At 41.5% G+C, this 22,048-nt stretch overlaps 1 protein-coding gene across 1 annotated transcript in view; it reads left to right on the top strand.

Moving 5' to 3' along the window:
- The first annotated feature begins 2,053 nt into the window (after positions 1–2,053).
- LOC117514789 (nuclear factor of activated T-cells, cytoplasmic 1-like) overlaps positions 2,054–22,048 on the top strand; it is a 35,787-nt gene continuing 15,792 nt past the window's right edge. Inside the window, 3 exon segments of the mRNA XM_034175378.1 lie at positions 2,054–2,299; positions 10,258–11,335; positions 15,813–15,972. Coding sequence (XP_034031269.1) covers positions 2,215–2,299; positions 10,258–11,335; positions 15,813–15,972 — 1,323 coding nt within the window. The 5' untranslated portion in view covers positions 2,054–2,214.

Genomic DNA, 22,048 nt, shown 5'->3' with positions numbered 1-22,048 from the left:
CAATATATTGTTGTTTCAGCGATATTTTGCTTGGCTGCTTTTAGTGTTTACTGCAGTCTGGCAAAGCTTCTGCTGACGCAGCGTACGAAAAATCCACTTTTGTGCTGGAATTCTTTTCATCTGCATCCTCATAATGCCGGCAATTATGGGTTAAATACTGTTTTGTTCCAAATATAAGAGGATCCTGATTATAAGACAGTCCTGCGTCCCCCCCACCCCTATTTCTAGACGTTTGTTTGAGGTAAAGACTTTCTGAAAATCCAATCTAAAAATGCTTTTGTTTGAAAATATTTTTTAATAAAAGCACATCTCATCCCTTTATATCTTATTTCAACAACATAGTAACACTGACACTTTTAAAACTGCAGTATGTTTTCCGACTGAGCATTTTTAGAGAGCCTGTCTTTGAATATTGCACTCTGCCACACCATATTTTTTGGTTGCTTGAGAGTCGTTTGAAGACTCTGCTGCATTTATCATCTTGCGTTTAAAGTTTGCATAGTAAGTTCTTAGTTTCTGGTTAACTTACTGGACTGTTGAGTAACGTTGTTTTCAGGATGATCAACGAGTGTCTTCATCATGCAGTGCTGTAAGTTGTTCCAGGGTCTGTTCAGTCCCAGGGGCACATATTTTCTTGTGTATTTGACACCATCAACTTTTGAGGATGTATATGACCATCTACATATAAGTGTAAGGTCATACTATTGTTATATATCCCCCCCCCCCCCCAAAAAAAAAAAAAAAAATCTGTATTATATTCAGAACCTGAAGTTGGATGTCTCTATAAGAGACACTGAACTTTGAAAGACATTCACTTATCTCATCAATGGGTTCTATGCCTTTGAAATCAGGAGACGGCTGTGAAGAGCTCATGAAGTCATAAGGTGCCTGCAGGTGTTTGGTGATGCTGATATTTTGATAAGACTGGAGGGTCCTGGTGGTTCTTGTCCTGCTGTACGAGGGTAGGCTGAAAAGTTCTAAGGCTCCCCATGAAGGAGTAATGCATTAACTGCATTATAGTGAGCCTTAGAACTTTTCAGCCTACCCTTGTATGTTTGTGAGACTGGGGTGCCTACCAGTGACCTGAGGCAACAACAAAATGTCTTTGGTACCAGGTCTCTTTGGAGGATTCTTGGGTACTGCTGGAATGAGTATCACTGGCATGTTGAGGGCCCATCAGCTGTGACATTTTGTCCATAAAGTGTAGGTGCCTCAGTATTGAGGACCTCTGTGCCTGGACAAGGCCGAGGGGACCTGACTGTGGCAGATAAATGGTTACATTGAGGGGTGAGGATGGACCGGTTGTTTGCCTGGGTGGTTATCATCAAGAACCCAGTGTAGTTCAGTCCTTTGGAGAATCCTCCTAGACTTAACTTGATATTTGGATAATATGGCCTTAAATGTGTCAGCTGTACATTTTCTTGTGGGTGTTGTTCACGTCTTTGCATTTCCACTGGTGGAGCTCTTGCATCATCGTTTCATGGTTTTATTTCTCACTTGGGGTTTAACGCTTGAGAAAGCGTCATTGTGGGCCCTATCTTTACAATCTGTAAAACTGTCAAACAGGAAAGCCTCACTGTGATCTCCGGCATCTTGCCAGTCAAAAGCAACACATCTATCACCTACTTTATTTAGCTCTAGAACACTCACTCTGCTCCCCACTGAAGCCCAAAATGCCTTTCTTCTGAAAAAAAAAACTAACAAACAAAAGCAATATCCACTTAGCCAGCACAGCTGTGACGGTGAGAACATGCTGCGAGCATGCCCGGGCCAGTACTTTGAGATCTATAAAGTAAACTACTGCAGGAGTGACTCATTTGATTTGTCTTTAACTCCATTCATCACATGAATTAATGTCTGGCGTCATTTCCATAGTGCAGCAGACGGGGCGCATGCAGCGCACCAGAGCGCAAACGCCTCAGTGTCTTCGAATGAGTGCAAGAAGAAGTGAAGTTCTCTGTGGCATCGCTTATTTCAAAATGGTAAAAAAAAAAACAAAAAAAAAACCTCAACACATAATAATAACAGCTGCGACTCAAAACAAAGTCAGTCAGGCCTGAAGCGAGGAGGTGTGTCACACCGGGTGAAGTGGGCAGGAGATTATCTTCAGTTCAGCCTGATAAAAAAGGGAAACACAGAAGAGAAAAGCATCAGAGGGCGAGCTGGAAGCAGACGAGGCTTTTGTCAGATGCTGGCGTCATCAGTGGAGGAGCCATGAGTTTCCAGCATGAAGAGCAGGAGTTTGATTTCAGCTACATGTTCGAGTACAGACAAGGTGCCCAACGTGAGGCTGAGAGAGGTTGGTACCGCAGGGCGCTGTACAGTTTCTCATTCATCTTATTTATTTATCTATCATCTCTATTGCAAGTTCCAACTTCATTTTCAGAGAATGAATTTGTGCTGGAGGTTAAACTAAAAATCAGATTGATTTCTCTCTTAGACTGGCACCGGTCGCCAAACAAAAGGCTTCATGGAACTTGTGTGAAGCTCATAATCAGCTATGAAAATAGACTTCGTAAACTAATTTTAGATGGCCTGCCCACGCATTATGTGGCGTGTGTGACACATTCATAATTTCATGTGATGCAGAGCGTTGTGGTTAACAAATATAGCACGCTGCTGCAGTGAGGGAAAAGCCCTTCAGTGCTGCTCAGACTGACGTGAGCTCACTGTGGGACCAACATTCACATTATCAGTATAACAGGCGGTCGTGTTGAAACAGTCGCCACCTCCATGTGTGTGCCAACGATGACAGCGAGGCCCAGTAGGCTGTCTGCATGCAGAATGTGAAAATGTTATGACAGCATAATGCCAAAAAAAAAAAATCTGCTGCAACATGAAAGATAACTCCATCTCCTGAAACTTTTTTTTTTTTGATGGATTCAAAATGTATAATGTTATATTCCAAGGAATTGGTAAGAGTGCAGAGCTTGCATGAAATGACAACAGAATGTTGATTATTAGTACAAAAAGAGAATAAAACAAGGCACTCTGAGGGAAAAAATAATATTAAAAGCATTATTATTATTATTATTATTATTACTCACTCACTCTTCTTCAACCACATATCCAGAATGGAGTTGCAGGGCAGCAGCTCCAGCAGGGGACCCCAAACTTCCCTTTCTGAGGCGTTCCCAGGCCTGTGTGAAGATATAATCTCTCCACCTAGTTATTATTTAATTTTTTTTTTAATTTATGTCTGGAACCCTGGACCAAAGAGCAACTCGTGGCACTTCACAGTTTTTTTTTTTGTTTGTTTGTTTTGTTTTTTTTTTTTTTGCACACAGATGCTCTTCTACTTAAGTAGAAGACGTTTTATTGTCATTGCACAAGATTAAAACGAAATTTACTCTGGCAGCATCTCTGTTAGCAGCTACAATGTCACAGCAATAGAAAGAGAGAGAGAGAAAAAAGTAATGAATATAAAGTGTAGTCAAATATGTTGAATATGCAAAGAACAGTTGTGTGCAATAGTCCAGGACATAGTAGTAGTAGTTGTAGTGTGTGTGTGTGTGTGTGTCTTTTTCATTAAAAAATTCTATTTATTTATTCTTTTTGAATTGTACATGTGATTATTTTGATTATTGACTGTGTTGGTAACTAAGTAGGGCTTGGACAGCATAAATGTAGATGAGTGGGTGAGTGACTTAGTCCCCACCCAGCCACCTTCTGTAGACAATAACTCAAAAACAGTTCACGCTATCATTGTATAACTCACAAAATCAACATGTGCACATCATGAGAATGAAGTGAATATTTCCTGGTGGACTTTGATGCACCAGATCAAGAAAAAAGCAACTCTGATTAGCCCGTATAATATCCCATAGATGTATCTGTCAGATGCTGGTGTGGCACACACCTTCACATGAGTGAGCCACTCATTGTCAAATAGTGGACTAAGTATCCAACAGAATGGGATAGTAAAAGTAGAATTAAATTATTGAGATAACCACAAAGCTTTCTGCCAGTACTGCATATTCATCAACGCTAACTTAAAAACTTATCAAAACATCTGAAACACCCATGTGTTGCACACTGCACTATCCCCAACCACACTTTCTATCTGTTTTTTGTTTCTTTGTTTGTTTGTTTGAGTTCCATTTTCTCTTTCCCGTTCTGATATATATTTCATCTAGAATTTGCCCATGTAGTAGGCACCATGTTCCTTCCTAACGTTGCTAGCATTTTAGCTAGTTGGAGAGAAGCGACAAGAACATAGCTTGTTCATTGTTAGAAAGGCAGACAAACTGCATGAGTTTTAAACACAGCTGTTCATAATTTGCAACAATTAATCGAGCATCCGCTAACTGCCCAAAATGTGATAACTGACGGTGGTGAAGACAAGCACCTGCACTAAATCAAATCAAATCAAATCAAATCAATTTCATTTATATAGCGCCAAATCACAACAAACAGTTGCCCCAAGGCGCTTCATATTGCAAGGCAAAGCCATACAATAATTACAGAAAAACACCAACTGTCAAAACGACCCCCTGTGAGCAAGCACTTGGCGACAGTGGGAAGGAAAAACTCCCTTTTAACAGGAAGAAACCTCCAGCAGAACCAGGCTCAGGGAGGGGCAGTCTTCTGCTGGGACTGGTTGGGGCTGAGGGAGAGAACCAGGAAAAAGACATGCTGTGGAGGGGAGCAGAGATCAATCACTAATGATTAAATGCAGAGTGGTGCATACAGAGCAAAAAGAGAAAGAAACACTCAGTACATCATGGGAACCCCCCAGCAGTCTAAGTCTATAGCAGCATAACTAAGGGATGGTTCAGGGTCACCTGATCCAGCCCTAACTACAAGCTTTAGCAAAAAGGAAAGTTTTTAAGCCTAATCTTAAAAGTAGAAAGGGTGTCTGTCTCCCTGATCCGAATTGGGAGCTGGTTCCACAGGAGAGGAGCCTGAAAGTTGAAGGCTCTGCCTCCCATTCTACTCTTACAAACCCTAGGAACTACAAGTAAGCCTGCAGTCTGAGAGCGAAGCACTCTATTGGGGTGATATGAGGTCCCTAAGATAAGATGGGACCTGATTATTCAAAACCTTATAAGTAAGAAGAAGAATTTTAAATTCTATTCTAGAATTAACAGGAAGCCAATGAAGAGAGGCCAATATGGGTGAGATATGCTCTCTCCTTCTAGTCCCTGTCAGTACTCTAGCTGCAGCATTTTGAATTAACTGAAGGCTTTTCAGGGAACTTTTAGGACAACCTGATAATAATGAATTACAATAGTCCAGCCTAGAGGTCAGGGTAATGCCATCCAGAGTAAGGATCTGGTTAGACACCATGTTTCTAAGATTTGTGGGGCCAAGTACAATAACTTCAGTTTTATTTGAGTTTAAAAGCAGGAAATTAGAGGTCATCCATGTCTTTATGTCTGTAAGACAATCCTGCAGTTTAGCTAATTGGTGTGTGTCCTCTGGCTTCATGGATAGATAAAGCTGAGTATCATCTGCGTAACAATGAAAATTTAAGCAATGCTGTCTAATAGTACTGCCTAAGGGAAGCATGTATAAAGTGAATAAAATTGGTCCTAGCACAGAACCTTGTGGAACTCCATAATTAACCTTAGTCTGTGAAGAAGATTCCCCATTTACATGAACAAATTGTAATCTATTAGATAAATATGATTCAAACCACCGCAGCGCAGTGCCTTTAATACCTATGGCATGCTCTAATCTCTGTAATAAAATTTTATGGTCAACAGTATCAAAAGCAGCACTGAGGTCTAACAGAACAAGCACAGAGATGAGTCCACTGTCTGAGGCCATAAGAAGATCATTTGTAACCTTCACTAATGCTGTTTCTGTACTATGATGAATTCTAAAACCTGACTGAAACTCTTCAAATAGACCATTCTTCTGCAGATGATCAGTTAGCTGTTTTACAACTACCCTTTCAAGAATTTTTGAGAGAAAAGGAAGGTTGGAGATTGGCCTATAATTAGCTAAGATAGCTGGGTCAAGTGATGGCTTTTTAAGTAATGGTTTAATTACTGCCACCTTAAAAGCCTGTGGTACATAGCCAACTAATAAAGATAGATTGATCATATTTAACATCGAAGCATTAATTAATGGTAGGGCTTCCTTGAGCAGCCAAGTAGGAATGGGGTCTAATAGACATGTTGATGGTTTGGAGGAAGTAACTAATGAAAATAACTCAGACAGAACAATTGGAGAAAAAGAGTCTAACCAAATACCGGCATCACTGAAAGCAGCCAAAGAGAACGATATGTCTTTGGGATGGTTATGAGTAATTGTTTCTCTAATAGTTAAAATTGTATTAGCAAAGAAAGTCATGAAGTCATTACTAGTTAAAGTTAAAGGAATACTCGGCTCAATAGAGCTCTGACTCTTTGTCAGCCTGGCTACAGTGCTGAAAAGAAACCTGGAGTTGTTCTTATTTTCTTCAATTAGTGATGAGTAGTAAGATGTCCTAGCTTTACGGAGGGCTTTTTTATAGAGCAACAGACTCTTTTTCCAGGCTAAGTGAAGATCTTCTAAATTAGTGAGACGCCATTTCATCTCCAACTTACGGGTTATCTGCTTTAAGCTGCAAGTTTGTGAGTTATACCACGGAGTCAGGCACTTCTGATTTAAGGCTCTCTTTTTCAGAAGAGCTACAGCATCCAAAGTTGTCCTCAATGAGGATATAAAACTATTGACGAGATAATCTATCTCACTCACAGAGTTTAGGTAGCTACTCTGCCCTGTGTTGGTATATGGCATTGGAGAACATAAAGAATGAATCATATCCTTAAACCTAGTTACAGCGCTTTCTGAAAGACTTCTACTGTAATGAAACTTATTCCCCACTACTGGGTAGTCCATCAGAGTAAATGTAAATGTTATTAAGAAATGATCAGACAGAAGGGGGTTTTCAGGGAATACATAAATCTTCAATTTCCATACCATAAGTCAGAACAAGATCTAAGGTATGATTAAAGTGGTGGGTGGACTCATTTACATTTTGAGCAAAGCCAATCGAGTCTAACAATAGATTAAATGCAGAGTTGAGGCTGTCATTCTCAGCATCTGTGTGGATGTTAAAATCGCCCACTATAATTATCTTATCTGAGCTAAGCACTAAGTAAGACAAAAGGTCCGAAAATTCACAGAGAAACTCACCGTAACGACCAGGAGGACGATAGATAATAACAAATAAAACTGGTTTTTGGGGCTTCCAATTTGGATGGACAAGACTAAGAGACAAGCTTTCAAATGAATTAAAGCTCTGTCTGGGTTTTTGATTAATTAATAAGCTGGAGTGGAAGATTGCTGCTAATCCTCCACCTCGGCCCGTGCTACGAGCATTCTGACAGTTAGTGTAACTCGGGGGTGTTGACTCATTTAAACTAACATATTCATCCTGCTGTAACCAGGTTTCTGTAAGGCAGAATAAATCAATATGTTGATCCATTATTATATCATTTACTAACAGGGACTTAGAAGAGAGAGATCTAATGTTTAATAGACCACATTTAACTGTTTTAGTCTGTGGTGCAGTTGAAGGTGCTATATTATTTTTTCTTTTTGAATTTTTATGCTTAAATAGATTTTTACTGGTTGTTGGTGGTCTGGGAGCAGGCACCGTCTCTGTGGGGATGGGGTAATGAGGGGATGGCAGGGGGAGAGAAGCTGCAGAGAGGTGTGTAAGACTACAACTCTGCTTCCTGGTCCCAATCCTGGATAGTCACGGTTTGGAGGATTTAAGAAAATAGGCCAGATTTCTAGAAATGAGAGCTGCTCCATCCAAAGTGGGATGGATGCCGTCTCTCCTAACAAGACCAGGTTTTCCCCAGAAGCTTTGCCAATTGTGGCCACCTCATGAACCAATCAGCAGGTGGCAGTATGTCTGTGGAATGTTACATAGGCAAAGAAAAGTAGCTCTTTTGATTGATCGAGTGCCTTAAGGTTCACTTGGTGCAACAGGGTTTGACCCTATTATCTGCTGTTTTAATGTGTTGAGTTACAAGATGGTAGCATTTATTGTATCTGAGTTATTGCCTACATTATGGTAGAGATGGACTAAGTCACTCACTGCTTATCGACATTTTTTTTTTAATTAAACTCAACTTTATGTACTCCAAATCACTCAAATGCACATAAATAAATGTTTCCTAAAGCCCCAACCTCATGCCTTGTCTTTAAATTGTATTCACATCACCACCCTGCTTGCAGCATGAATAATTTTAATTACAGCTGCAGCTGCCCGTCTCTATGTGTGTTTCCACTCTGTGTTTGCACTTGCCCGTGCGTGCCTTTGTTTGAATGCGCTTCACTGTACATCTGTGCGTAACGCTGCAGCAGACTCTCCTCGACTTAATCACAAGTTCAGAGTGATGTGAGAGTGCTGTCAGGTTTCCACAGGGGAGGGCCTAATTCACTCAGTGAGTGATGCAATCAATCAAATAAAGCATCCATCAGCACTGCTGGAGAAATTCCTGCAGAGCGTATATGACAGCGAGGAGTGCCCAGTCGAGCCGGAGATACACCGATCAAACAAACAGAGCGGCAGAGCGCGACTACACAGCGGCCACAGACAGAACCAGTGTTGAGATGACTGCTAAACTTCTCCAGATGTTGAGAGAGTGGTCAGGCACTTGGTGACTTGAAGGCACACTTACAGGGATGAGGTACAATACGCGTGAACGCGGAGCAGCGTTTTTGACCTCAATGACCTTGACTTCAGTGATTGGCCTTTGAAAAATTTGACCTTGGATGAGCAATTTCAGAACCAACCTTCATATGTGTGCAAAGTTTGGTCCAAAGCAGAGTGAAAAGATCAACCTGGTCAGTTCTCAAGCCCACCTACAGTACATGTATGTGCCAAGTTCAGTGGACACTCAAGTGATTAATAATGATTTTGAATTTGACACCAATGACATTGACTTTTCTCAAAAAAAAAAAATCTGACTAACAAGAACTTGGAAAAGTTGAGGGACAAACAAACATCTGAAATTCATCTTTGTGATAGCATCATCAAAAATGATTTAATCTATTACTTTGAGATACTGTCATGAAAACGTAACACATTTCATGACTGTATCACGAAATTTGCGGTGACAGTTTCAGGGGGTTAGTGTTAAGGCTATGGTTAGGGTTAAAAATAATGACTGGAACTTCACCACATCACGAAAATGTGACACGTTTCACAAAAAACCCCTAAAAAACCTTGAGGCTGTGCTGCTCAAATTACAATATGATGCACAGTTTGTTTTCTGTTCTGTGTTCTAATGAGTACCAGTAGATTCCAGACAGTACTTGCTTCATATTGTACAGATACACTGAATAATGGAATACTTAAGCAATTTGTTAAATCAATTTGTCATGTTTATTTTTCACAAATTCAAGTGTCTTTGGTTCAACAAGCAGGTAAATAAAATGAACATTACAAAAGCCAAGACATGTTTAGTTTTTCTTTTTTTTCCCAGTACTCCCTGAAATGTGCTGGAAAGCTCTTAGCTGGTTGCATTTTTACTGGGCAGAATGCTGCTGCCGCACACCGAGAAGGTCAGGGGTTTGAATCCAAACATGCAGATTAAGGATGTCATGGTACTTCTTTCTGTGCCTTTGACCAAGGCACCATCTCCGGACCTGCAGTTGGTCTCCAGACACTGGACTGTGACTGCCCACTGCTCCTACTGTTTGGAGTGTGTCTAACTAATGCATTGAGCAAATTTCGTTGTATGTATATAAAATGACCATAAGGCCCTTCTTCTTCTTACCTCCAATCAGGTCAGTGTCATTTATCTATTTTTTTTTTTTTTTTTTTTTTGCAGCACCGTGCTGGTGCATGTTGGAGAACGTCCTACTCCAGAGATATTTACCTGACTGTAAAAGTGATGATGCCAGCACAGTGGCTTCGGGGTTAGGACTGTTGCCTCACAGTGGGAGAGTTTGCGTGGAATAGCTGTGTTTTTGTGAGTTTCCTTGGGGTGCTCCGTCTTCCTCCCACTTCCAAAGACATGCAGGTTAGGAGAGTTCGAAACTTTGACTTTGATCATAGGTGAGTGTGGATGACTTTGTTGATATGTAGCCGTGCGACAGACTGGCGTCCTGTCCGGGGTGTGCCCCTTCTGTCACTGTTTGACTGCTGGGATGGGCTTCAGCACCACGTGACCCTTAATTGGAGTAAGTGGATGTAGGAAATGTCTGCTCAAGCATATCCTCAACAGTTATTACCACAGCAGTGTAACCTTTTTAAACACTTTGCACGATTCCATTTAAAATATCTTTTTTTGTTATTGTTTTCAGATGCATACAGCTATGCACCAAATGTTACCCTGTCCGTTCCACTGGGCATGGGAAACCCCTGTTTGGCCACTCAGTACCACACCTTACAGTCCAGCCCAGTCATCTCAGTGTCATCTTGCCACCAAACAGGATATGACAACCACCCCGCTTCGGGCTATTACCTGCCCCACAGCATGAGACCCAACGGGGCTCCATCCCTGGAAAGCCCTCGTATTGAGATCACTGCCTACAGTCAGTATCCCGAAGATGAGGTCGAGGAGGGTTGCAGTGATGACCACATCATCAAGAGAGGGGTTAATTCCATCGTGACGCTGACGCTGCCCAATGCAGACGGCTACCGCGATCCCACCTGCCTCAGCCCAGCGAGTAGCATTTCCTCACGAAGCTGTAACTCTGAGGCATCATCCTACGAGTCTGGTTTCTATAACTACGACAACTCTCCGCAGAACTCCCCCTGGCAGTCACCTTGTGTTTCTCCCAAAGGCACACCCTCACTCCTGTCCTGCCCACTTGCCACTGGCCCTTCAGCTTCCCCTCATGATTCACCATCGACCTCACCTCAGATCGGAGCCATGGCTGAGGAAGGCTGGCCTGCTCAACCTCGTGGTTCCAGACCTGACTCCCCATCATACAGTGGAGGCAGTGCTGGCACTAGTGGGAAGAGGAAGTACAGTTTCAATGGTCCTCCTTTTTGTCAAACATCATGCTCACCTAAGCAGTCTCCTGCCCCCTCCCCTAATGGATCGCCGAGGGTAAGCATCACAGATGAAAACTGGCTTGCCAACACCAACCAGTACACCAACTCTGCCATTGTGGCTGCCATCAACGCTCTAACCACAGATGGTGTGGTAGACATGGGGGAAGCGATCCCAGTGAAGACACGCAAGACCATGCTGGACCACGCAGCCTCCATGAGCTTGAAGGTGGAGCCAGGTGGGGAGGATCTGGGCCAAGAAGGGGAGCTCTGCCATGAAGAGTATACCACCCGTCTGCCCCTCAAGAAGGAGTCGTACTGCGGCGGATATCTTGATGTGCCCCAGCATCCCTACTACTGGTCTAAACCCAAGCCTTACCTCAGGTAGGTCAAGCTCTTGTTGAATTGCTGTGATCAAATTAAAGTACATAAATTCAGAAGATGGGACAGAATGACTTCATGGTAAATTGAAGTGTTGACGCTGAAAATGACCCAGCAGCCCTGCTTGTAAATTGCTTGGAGAAGACGGTGAAACGCACTCAAGTGTTTACTTATTGAGACAGATTTATGGTTTCCAACCTTCTGCCGAAGGATTACTTTTAAATTTTGCAGACAACACAAAGAACAAAACAATTCAGCCAACAGCACCGACTGCTTTACGTCTCTTAATTTATTGCAACAACAATTTTGTTTTAGTTTTTAATCTTCAAAGGCTTTATCAAAAAGCAAATATTCCAAAATTGCATGTTCTTCACCTCGAAAAGACTTCTCTTCCGCCAACTAGTATCTAAACCTGTGTGTCTGTTACACAGTATGTTAGTCTGTGCAGCAAAAGAAACTTCAAAATGACACATAATTAACATCTTTACAGTGTCTTTATTTCATGTAAATTTACCTGCAGTAATTTTATTATTGTTATTTTTTTAGCAAAATTGTAATTCCAAGCATGTTTTTTAAGCACACTAGGGAGGCACTCAGATCATGCTACTGTTAGCCTGCTAGCATTGTGTTATGCGATGCTAGTGAATTTTCATGCTAATGATAGCCTGCTAGCACCCATTATCATTACAGTATGTGGCACTCGTGGGTTTCATGGTAAGTTTGCCTGTTACCAATGTATTATGTGACATTAATAAATTTAGCTGTCATCTGTTCAATCATTGAAGTTGATTTTATTTATCAAGTCATATTTCAGAAATGCTGTGACCAAAGAAATCTATAAATTTACTTAGCTATTGTTTCTTGGAGGTTTTACATACTTCATTAATTAAATTTACTAAAATATATGTTTTAAGTCTTGTTATTTTGGGAATTTCAATGAGATTAAAATGGATTTATCCACAGGGGTTGCAATAGTATACAAATAATGAATGTTTACGAGTGCAATGGTAAGAATATTCAACTTTCACTGAATAAAATATTCTTACCATTGCACAAATGAAAAACATTGTTTTATATAACGCCTAAAATAGATCCTTGTCATTTGATATTTTATTAATTTATAAACAAGGGAAAACTGACTTACATTTTGGTGTGCGTCACTGGTCCTTTGACATCCAGAGGTTCCAAATAGTCCAACAATTTTAAATTGCAATCCAATCCAAAATTGTTCTCAGTCAACTTGCGAAAACAGTCAAATAGTTCAAAGCCAATCCCGACAATGTAGTCCGTGCCTGATGCCGTGCAAAAACAAACCCCGCCATGTTTTAAACTAAGCCCTATCACCGCTAGTGTGAGCATGCGTGGTTGTAGCGGTGTGCAATACCACAAAACGTATAGGGCCAAAATTGCACGCTAAATAGAACCAAAATTGCACGGTCAGTGGAATACAATGGCAAATGGTATGAATAATCCATATCACGTGACGTACAAACCACCAATCAAATGACAAGGATCTATTCAGGTGTTGTGTAATAAAGCATATTTCACAGAAGCATCAGTATTTATAGCAAATACCACCAACCTTCACACAAACATAAGCCACTAAACTATATCATTAATTGTTTTAGCTTTTCAGGAAGGTAAATTTCGCGTGTAATCCTGGTCATTTTTTCCAAGTCAATAGCAGGGTGTCCTGTTGGAAATCAAGTGTTTGGTTAAGATAGGGAGCAACAGGAAGCAACGGTGACAGGCACAGCTGAAGGGGAAGCAGTCTGCGGATTAATCAGCCGTCTTGCTGCTCCGGCCCGTCGCGCCATCAGCCCATCTCTGTCCCTGTAGCTAACATGATGTCATGCACAGAATGGGTAGATAAAACCCTGCTGGGGGAAGTCAGTTTGTTTTGGGTCAACAAACAGGCCCTGAGTTCCACAAAGATGCCAGAGATCGGTTTCAGTTCAGCCATCCTTCACTGGGTCAGTGGCTCCGGGTTTACCAGGCATCTGGTGTGGAGAAATATTGTCTTGCACTTGTTTGTTTTGATTCGGATATCTCCACGGTGTTCATGAGGGAAGCTGTGACGAGTCATCTCCAGAACAATGATGTTAAGGGACGCCAACTGGGATATGGCGCTCGGGCACAGGGCGTGCCGTTGCCTGAACCCTCCTCTAATGCCACAGTCTGCACAGAGGACGTGGCTGTCATTTATAGTTTTATAGCTGTCAAATTGTAATTGATAACGGTTTCATCCAAGAACACCCATGTGAGATTTGTTGTTATACGCCAGAAATATCTTCCTTCCCGCTGTCAGCGTCGGCATCTGTGCCTGTCACATAATACAAAACACACTCGTCTGGTCTCATTTCGTCGAAAAAGTCCACTAATTATTACCCAGCCTGAATGAATTACACACGTCAGCCAGTGACTTCGATGATTCGATTATAGACCATGATGAAATGGAGAGGTACCAAGACCGTTGGATCCCAGAAAATTGTCTCTAATTCGAAGCTAATGCAAGTTTGTATCATTTTGGACTTAGACTTCCTTGGCAGTGTTGGAGTGCTGGAAAAATGTGACATCACACTTTCTATTTTGGTTAATCACACGCAATATGTGAAAGTCAAGAACAGGATGGGGGAAATATATAGTAAAAAAATGCTTATTATAGTGGATACTTCTACAAACGACCAAAACCGGTGGGTGTATTGGTATCTACTGCAGGCCAAACCTTTCACCTAATATCATTAACATCTTATTTTAGAATGAAATGCATCGTGGAGCTGATGTGTACCGTACACACACAACACACCACAATACACACTCACCAGCCACTTAATAGGTACACCTTGCTCATACCAGGTTGGACCCCTTTTGCCTTCAGAACTTCCTCAATTTTTCATGACATAGATTCAACAAGGTTTGTCCATGTTGACATGATAGCTGCAGCCCATCACTGCTGGTGCTTATCATTGGATTCTGCCATGTGAAGCAGATGAAAGTCTACAACTCTTCATGGATGGGAAGCCAGTCCAACATAGGTTACTTCCCCAGGCAAGGCTGGCACCCATTTGGAGCTAGGTCGACTGGGACAAGTAAAGTCTGGCAGCAAGTGCTGGCACTACACATCGCTGCATCCACCACACCACAGAACCACCCCAGATCCTGGATACCATCTACCTAAGCAGACAACCAATCCTTCCCCACATCTTGAAAGTGAAGATCTATCTGCTGCAGCCAGATGGCCACTTGGCCTTTTGTAGCTTCTGTGGTCCTCAACCCTGAGGCACCTACATGCTGGATCACGCACAGAGAAACACACCACATGGCTTCTGTGATGTTTCCTCACAGTGCAACTGATGCTTCTCATCTGAGTTTCTCTACGTAACCACTTGTTTGACACAAAGTCATTCCAGTGGCAACTTGGGATCTTCCAATGAGACGTACCAAAGACCACCAGTTGTCACCTTAGGTCACTGGGACAATGCAGATGAAGTTTCTTGTCCAAGGACACAAACGGTTGATGGGTATCAAACGCAGGTCTTTATTTTGTTCACCAAATTCTTTGTCACATTGACCATTTTCATCTTCATATGTTAACCAGGAGCAGGAAATTTGACCTTGAGGTCTGACTATGACCCAACATATTTTATTCCACTTCAGTTCTATTTTTTTATGCACTTTAATGAAAACAAGCTCCATGCCAATCTTGCATTTTTAAATTTTACCTTTATTTAAATGGGTTAGTCCCATTGAGACCTCTTTTACAAGGGACACCTGGACATTTGAAAATTTCCAGTCCACCTAACCTGCATGTCTTTGGATGTGGGAGGAAGCCGGAACACCTGGATGGAACCCACGCAAACATGAGGAGAACATGCAAACTCCACACAGAAAGGCCACAGGGGAGAATCAAACCCATGACCTTCTTGCTGTGAGGCAACAGTGCTAACCACTAAACCATCGTGCTGCCCTTGTATCGCAAATTTACAAGAAATTTAAAATGTTTCCTGGCTTCTCCGCATCACTGTGTACCTCAGAACATGGTAATTGGTAAATGGACTGCATTTATATAGCGCTTTTTCATCTGCATCAGACACTCAAAGCACTTTACAATGATGCCTCACTGTCATCCATTCACACAAACACACTCACACAGTGATGTCAGGGTGCTGCCATACAAGGTACTCACTACACATCAGGAGCAACCTGGGGATTAAGGACCTTGCCCAAGAGCCCTTAGTGATTTTCCAGTCAGGCTGGGGTTTGAACGGAGGATCCTCTGGTCTCAAGCCCAATGCTTAACCACTAGACCATCACCACCAACACTTTACCTCCAGACCACAACAAACCTTGACACAAATTGTCATTAAGTTGTATGTATAGCTTGGAAAACCTCTCGTAGTAAGGATTCATTGTGTTATTGTCTTGTTTGAGTTTTTCCCTGCTGTAATTCACTGACATCCAGCATGTTGTGTTGTTGCAGCCCGTCTCTGCCGGCTCTCGACTGGCAGCTTCCGTCCTGCTCCAACCCCTACAGCCTCCAGATTGAGGTCCAGCCAAAGTCCCACCACAGGGCTCACTATGAGACGGAGGGCAGTCGAGGGGCCGTGAAGGCTTTGTCTGGAGGCCACCCCGTAGTCCAAGTACGTCACCAACACTCTGCACATCCTCAGGGGGCTCCACTTTGCACCCACATTTGAAAAAGATGAACAAACAGCAAAAGATGCACCAACAGTTTGACAATAAAAAGCGACTCGCTGCTGTTCACACAAAAATGCAAGAACCTTAAAGAGCCACTCACACGAGATTATGTGGTTAAGCTGATAAGAATCAGCGGTTTAATGCCCTTCTGGTTTATTTCCACACTACTGCATTTGCATATTTTAAAATTTAAATACATTTTTTAGACATTTTGTGCAACAGTAAAGTAAAGGGTTTTTTTTTTCACCTCACTCAGCATTTAAAATAGACTTGTTGGCTATTTTGGTCCCACTTAGCTTCCAGCATAGCGACCGCTGTCTTTTGTCGCTGCAAAACGCCCGCTCTGATTGGAAATGAATGACAAGTCATCGATTTGCCTCTGTTGCTTGTAGCTAACGTGTGATTCTAGAGTTATTATTAAACAGTCATATGTAGATACATTTCACCTTTCTGTTGGTCACAACCTTTGACTTTGGGAGACTTTAATATATTTTCCCACAAAACTGGTCCCAAATTTGTATCTGAACAATTGTATTCATTGAAATGGCCGATATAATGAAATGCAAAGACATTGAAATATGTTTATACTATGATAAATCAAAAGGAAGAAGAAAATCTGCATAAATATTATAGTAGCTCTATTATTATTGGGCACTGCAGTCTTGTTTGAGGTTGAGCGCTAAAGGGGTAAATATGACGCATATGACGTAATTTCTCTACTTCCGGGAGACAAACCACAGCATTTTCATGGGTTTTGGGGGCAAATTAAACACAAACAAAGTGAAATGCAAAGAAAAAAGTGATGAGCAGTGGAAAGTGGACATGTTGTACAGTTTGTTTGTGAGCCGGCGCTCAAACGTGTCAAGGCGGTTTGCAGGCGAGAGAACAGAACTACTCTGGTTAGCTGTGTCGGCTAACACTTACCAACATGACGTCTCCTGCTCACTGCTCAACTGCTTCGGTGATTGCAGCCAAAACAAAACAGTCCAGCATTTATCCATGTGAGTTATACTGTGTATATATTGCACAGCGGAGCGCAGGTCCCCATAAGTGGTCAAATCCTGCAATATCACGCAGGGTTCAAACAAGACTACTGTGCCGTATTAGTATGATGAATAGTATGAAGAATGCACACAAAACCACATATTATGGCATCACTCTATCACCAAAAATCGCACAGTAAAAATTTCATAACTATATATGAAAAATTGTGGGTTAGAGGCTGTTCACAAACAGACAAACAAACAAACTAGAGCCCTGCACGGGACTAATTTCTTCTTCTGCCCCCGTTGAAATTTGGACCATTACCGCCTGCACCGGCAACGTGTGTGTTACACTCCCACCTGTTCCCGCAATGTGTATGTCCAGTCCCGCTGCACCCATGAAAGTCTGAGAATTTTTGCCCACACAAGTACAGGATGCACTGATTTTGTGTCTCCTCCTGTCCTGCGGGAGAGAACACATCATTTAGCTATTAATAAAGAGATCCATGGGGTTGTTTGTTTCATTTCAGTTTAAAGATGGTTTCATATATATGTGCCAATATGGGCATGCAGTGTTGCTACGGTAACTCTTGTCTGTGATATGTACCTGTTGCTGTTCCTGTTAAATTAAAGACATTCTGTTTAAGATGAAAGTAGCGTGTGACACGCATACTTTTAAGCTATTCTCCTTTGTTGAATGAGTCATCCTGTTTGCTTCTGAACCCGCAGTGATTTTTTTTTTTTTTTTTTCTTGCCGGTTCTAGCAAGTTCTTACTGCTCTTGTGAGATTTGCATTGGGTCCTGTGGACCCAATACCAGTGCAGCCCTCTAAAACAAACAAACAAACAAACAAACAAACAAACAAACAAACAAACAGGGGTGAAAACATAACCTCCTCCAACTTTGTTGGCAGAGGTAAAAAGGAAAGATTTTGTCATTTCAGTTAAACTTTAAGTTTTTCTGATTTTGTTTACACAACCCTAATTCCAATGAAGTTTGGGATGTTGTGTAAAATGTAAATAAAAACAGAATACAATGATTTGCAAATCCTCTTCAACCTATATTCAATGAATACACCACAAAGACAAGATATTAATGTTCAAATGATAAACTTCATTATTTTTTGCAGAAAATTTGCTGATTTTGAAATGGATGCCTGCAATATGTTTCAAAAAAGTTGAGACAGGGCAACAAAAGACTGGAAAAATTGATGAATGCTCAAAGAACACCTAATTGGAAACAGTGTGAGTGTCATGATTGAGTATAAAAGGAGCATCCCTAAAAGTCTCAGCCATTCACAAGCAAGATGGGTGATGAATCACCACTTTGTGAACAACTGCATGAAAAATAGTCCAACAGTTTAAGAACAATGTTTTGTCAATGTTCAATGCAAGGAATTAATGGGTTCCATCATCTACAGTCCATAATACAATCAGAAGATTCAGAGAATCTGGAGAACTTTCTACATGTAAGTGGCAAGGCCAATCCCTCAGGACCAGTTGATCCCTCAGCGGCACTGCATTAAAAAACCGACATCATTGGTGTAAAGGATCTTACCGCGTGGTCTCAGGAACACTTCAGAAAACCATTTCAGTAACACAGGTCATCACTACATCTACAAGTGCAAGTTAAAAATCTGTCATGCAGACACAGTCTGCACGTGTTTACAACAGCGTGGCTTCGTAGTAAAAGAGGCGGGTACTAGACTGGCCTGCCTGCAGTCCAGACCTGTCACCCATTGAAAATGTGTGGCGCATTATGAAGTGCAAAATATGACAACGGAGACCCCGGACTGTTGAACAACTGAAGTCGTACATCAAGCAAGAATGAGAAAGAATTCCACCTACAAGCTGCACAATTAGTGTCCTCAGTTCCCAACGCTTATTGAGTGTTGTTAGAAGGAAAGGTGATGTAACACAGTGGTAAACATACCACTGTCTCAGCTTTTTTGAAACGTGTTGCAGGCCTCCCATTTCAACATGAGCAAATATTTGTACAAAAACAATAAAGTTTATCAGTTTGAACATTAAATATCTTGTCTTTGTGGTGTATTCATTGAATATAGGTTGAAGAGGATTTGAAAATCATTGTATTCTGTTTTTATTTACATTTTCAGAAAACAAGAAACCATTATAAAACTGAATTATTTTCAGGTGCAGTAAAAGACAGTGTGTTGTTATTATTTTTAACTGGAGAATTCTCAATTCATATGTGTATTTCTTTTGTTTGTTTGTTTTTTTTCTTTTACCATTTTTGCCAGTAGCTGCAGTGTTTAAGCACCTCGTGGAAGATGCATTTTATTACCTGTGTGCCTGCATGTGATATTATTAATGTACCCTGACGCCGGGAGTCAATCTGCTGCTGCAGAGCGTCTCTCTGACTAGCAGCATACTGACTCGATTAGTATGGAGCAGCACCGTCGCCTCTGAGTGTTGTGCTTGGCAAACACATGAAGAGCACACATCAGGCCCAACAGCAGCGATCGTTTCTCTAACACCCTGTCATCGAGTAATGTACCCAGCGTTAGAGACCCGACACAGGACTCAGTAACACTGCCTTTAAAAATCTCTTCAAGTTTTTGTGCTTCTGCTTTGTGAACCTGATCAAGTTTATCCTTCTGTTGCAAAGCAGCACAAATCCTCAAACTAAAGGAAAAGTCATTCATACTGTTTTTATACACCGCCGCACTAAAATTCTGTGCTCCAGTATTTCTGTTAAGTGAAATTGTAGTACTATTTCTGTGTTAGCATGGTTAGCACCAGTTAGCAGTGGTTAGCAGTACTTAGCAAGTTACAATAGCTGGGTGACGTTAGCCCAAACTATTGTTTCCACAGTTATTGATGCTGGTCATTGTTTTTGATACCCACACCGGAACCAATTCTTGTAGGAACAACCACCCAGTTTACAAATATATGCATTAATCAAACATCTCATCCAAAATTAACAAGCCTGTTAGCCTGAGCTAGCTTGATAACATGCGTGTACCTCATAGTGCTTATGTATGTTAATCGTTTTCAATTTTAATTATTATTGTTGTGGTGGTTTCTAGAGCGAGCTATCACCCAAATGGTAGATTTTGCTCTTGTGAAGCTCCTTGGAGCAACTGCTGTGATTTCATTAGATTAGATAGAATTTAATTAATCCCTTGGGAAGACTCCCTCATGAAAATTGAGGTTCCAGCAGCATTGGACACTAGCACACAGGGTATCAAAAGTAGAAGTAAAAAACAATTTACAAAAAGTAAACACAAATATAAATACCAGAACAACCTGGATTCTTCCCAATCATCACACCTCAGTATTCCATTGGATTTGAAGCTTCCAGGTCCAGAGAGTGGAAGAGCTGTTCGCGACGACTCGTTACTTTAAATTCCAGCGCAGGCGTTTGTTTTGTGTTTGTTTGGGGGTGTCGACGTTCTAATCTAAACCACTGTACTCTGGAACTCCACTGACGTCACGTTGCCATGTTGGCAAACGTGCATGATCAACCAGGCCTGGCCAATGCTGACACACAAAACACTGCATAGGGGTGCGTCCGCATTGTCGTCACGTTGTCTTCACACATTTGTTTACTCAAGGTGAGGATGTTTGTGTGTCTTTAAGATTGAGCGTCAGTGTGTTGCCATGATTATACTTTGAATAACAAATCTAACAATGCTACCATTTGGCACACGAGACGATGGTCGAAGCCAATGCTGAAAGAGCCTGCACACTTTAAGGTTGGTGGTCCGTCTCGCTCCCGCATTTAGCATTAGTCGCTGTTAGCGCCGCAGCTGTTTTGTAAATAGATGTTGTCAGCACATCCTGGTCTGCTTCGTGTAAAACCCAGTTGACAGCTGTTGGCCAACGTGGCGCTATAAACAGGCCTGTCAACCTTCAGGTTTTCTCTGTAAATACAGGTAATTATTCCCCTTCATTACAAACCTTTGTACGTCAACATGGCAGTGAATCAACATTTTGATCTAGCTCCTCCCTGTAGGGGCTGTGCACACTCACAGCTGCTCCAGGTGAGGCTGCTTTTCATTCAGTCGACGCCACTTTTCTTACTGGGCACCACAGGAAAAAAAAAGCCACCAGTAAGCATCTTGTGTGTCCATGTGTCCGTAGGTTAGCTTTGCCCAGATTTGCGTTCCCCACTTGGTTTGTTGATTTCAGGCACCAGCAGCACGGGAAGAGCTGAAGTCAAATAAAATACACAGCCAAATTTGAGGGGGGCGTTTTCAAGTCTGCCTGCATGTGTCGGGCAATTATTACTAAGCAGTAGTCATGGAGAAATATGATGACAGCTGCTTCACCTCCTCCTTCTCGTGCCCTCAGCTCTAGTTTACTCTTTTTGGTGAAGACTGATTTATACCTCTGATATTTTATGTGCACTCAACTGGGATATGTTGAGGGGTTTCATAACAATGAAATGACTGGATGTGCCGACACTGGAAGGAAGTTAAATCTGTGAGAATGAGGAATTCATGTATAGATGGTAAAGTACAGAGAGACTAGCATGTTGCCTGTGGGGATCCACGGGCTGTAGATTGGGTTGTGTTTGTAAAGTAGGTAGGTGACATGTTTCAAGGGTGGTAATAAATTAAGCAAAACTTGTTTAATGAGTTGGAATGGTGTGTGAGTCCAGAATGTTTTTAGAACATTAGACCTCAACAGTTTTTAGAAGAGGAACTCAACCCTGTTGTTTCTGTTAATTATGTAATTTGTACTGTTAATTTACTGTCTTAATGTATTTAGAAATTGTTTGGGTTCTTGTCATATACACACTATTATTATTATTGTTATCATTTTGTTATTACTTTATTTTTGTCATTTGATTTTTGAATGGAACACAAAGGAAATAAGTGTTTTCACTTTTTGTATCATCCATGTATTTTAACCATTTACAATTAATTATGTACTTACATTGAACTTACTAAATAAAATCACGCACACACGCAAGCACACTTTTAATATATAGATGATTTATCACCCCCTACTGGAATCGTGTGTGAGTCTAGAATGTAATTATCATCGGTTCGCTAATATCTGTAGTT

Source organism: Thalassophryne amazonica, chromosome 7, assembly GCF_902500255.1.
Source record: "Thalassophryne amazonica chromosome 7, fThaAma1.1, whole genome shotgun sequence".
In the NCBI taxonomy this organism is placed as follows: domain Eukaryota; kingdom Metazoa; phylum Chordata; class Actinopteri; order Batrachoidiformes; family Batrachoididae; genus Thalassophryne; species Thalassophryne amazonica.
Note: the sequence above shows the minus strand (reverse complement) of the source record. Positions and strands in the feature narration are given on the sequence as shown.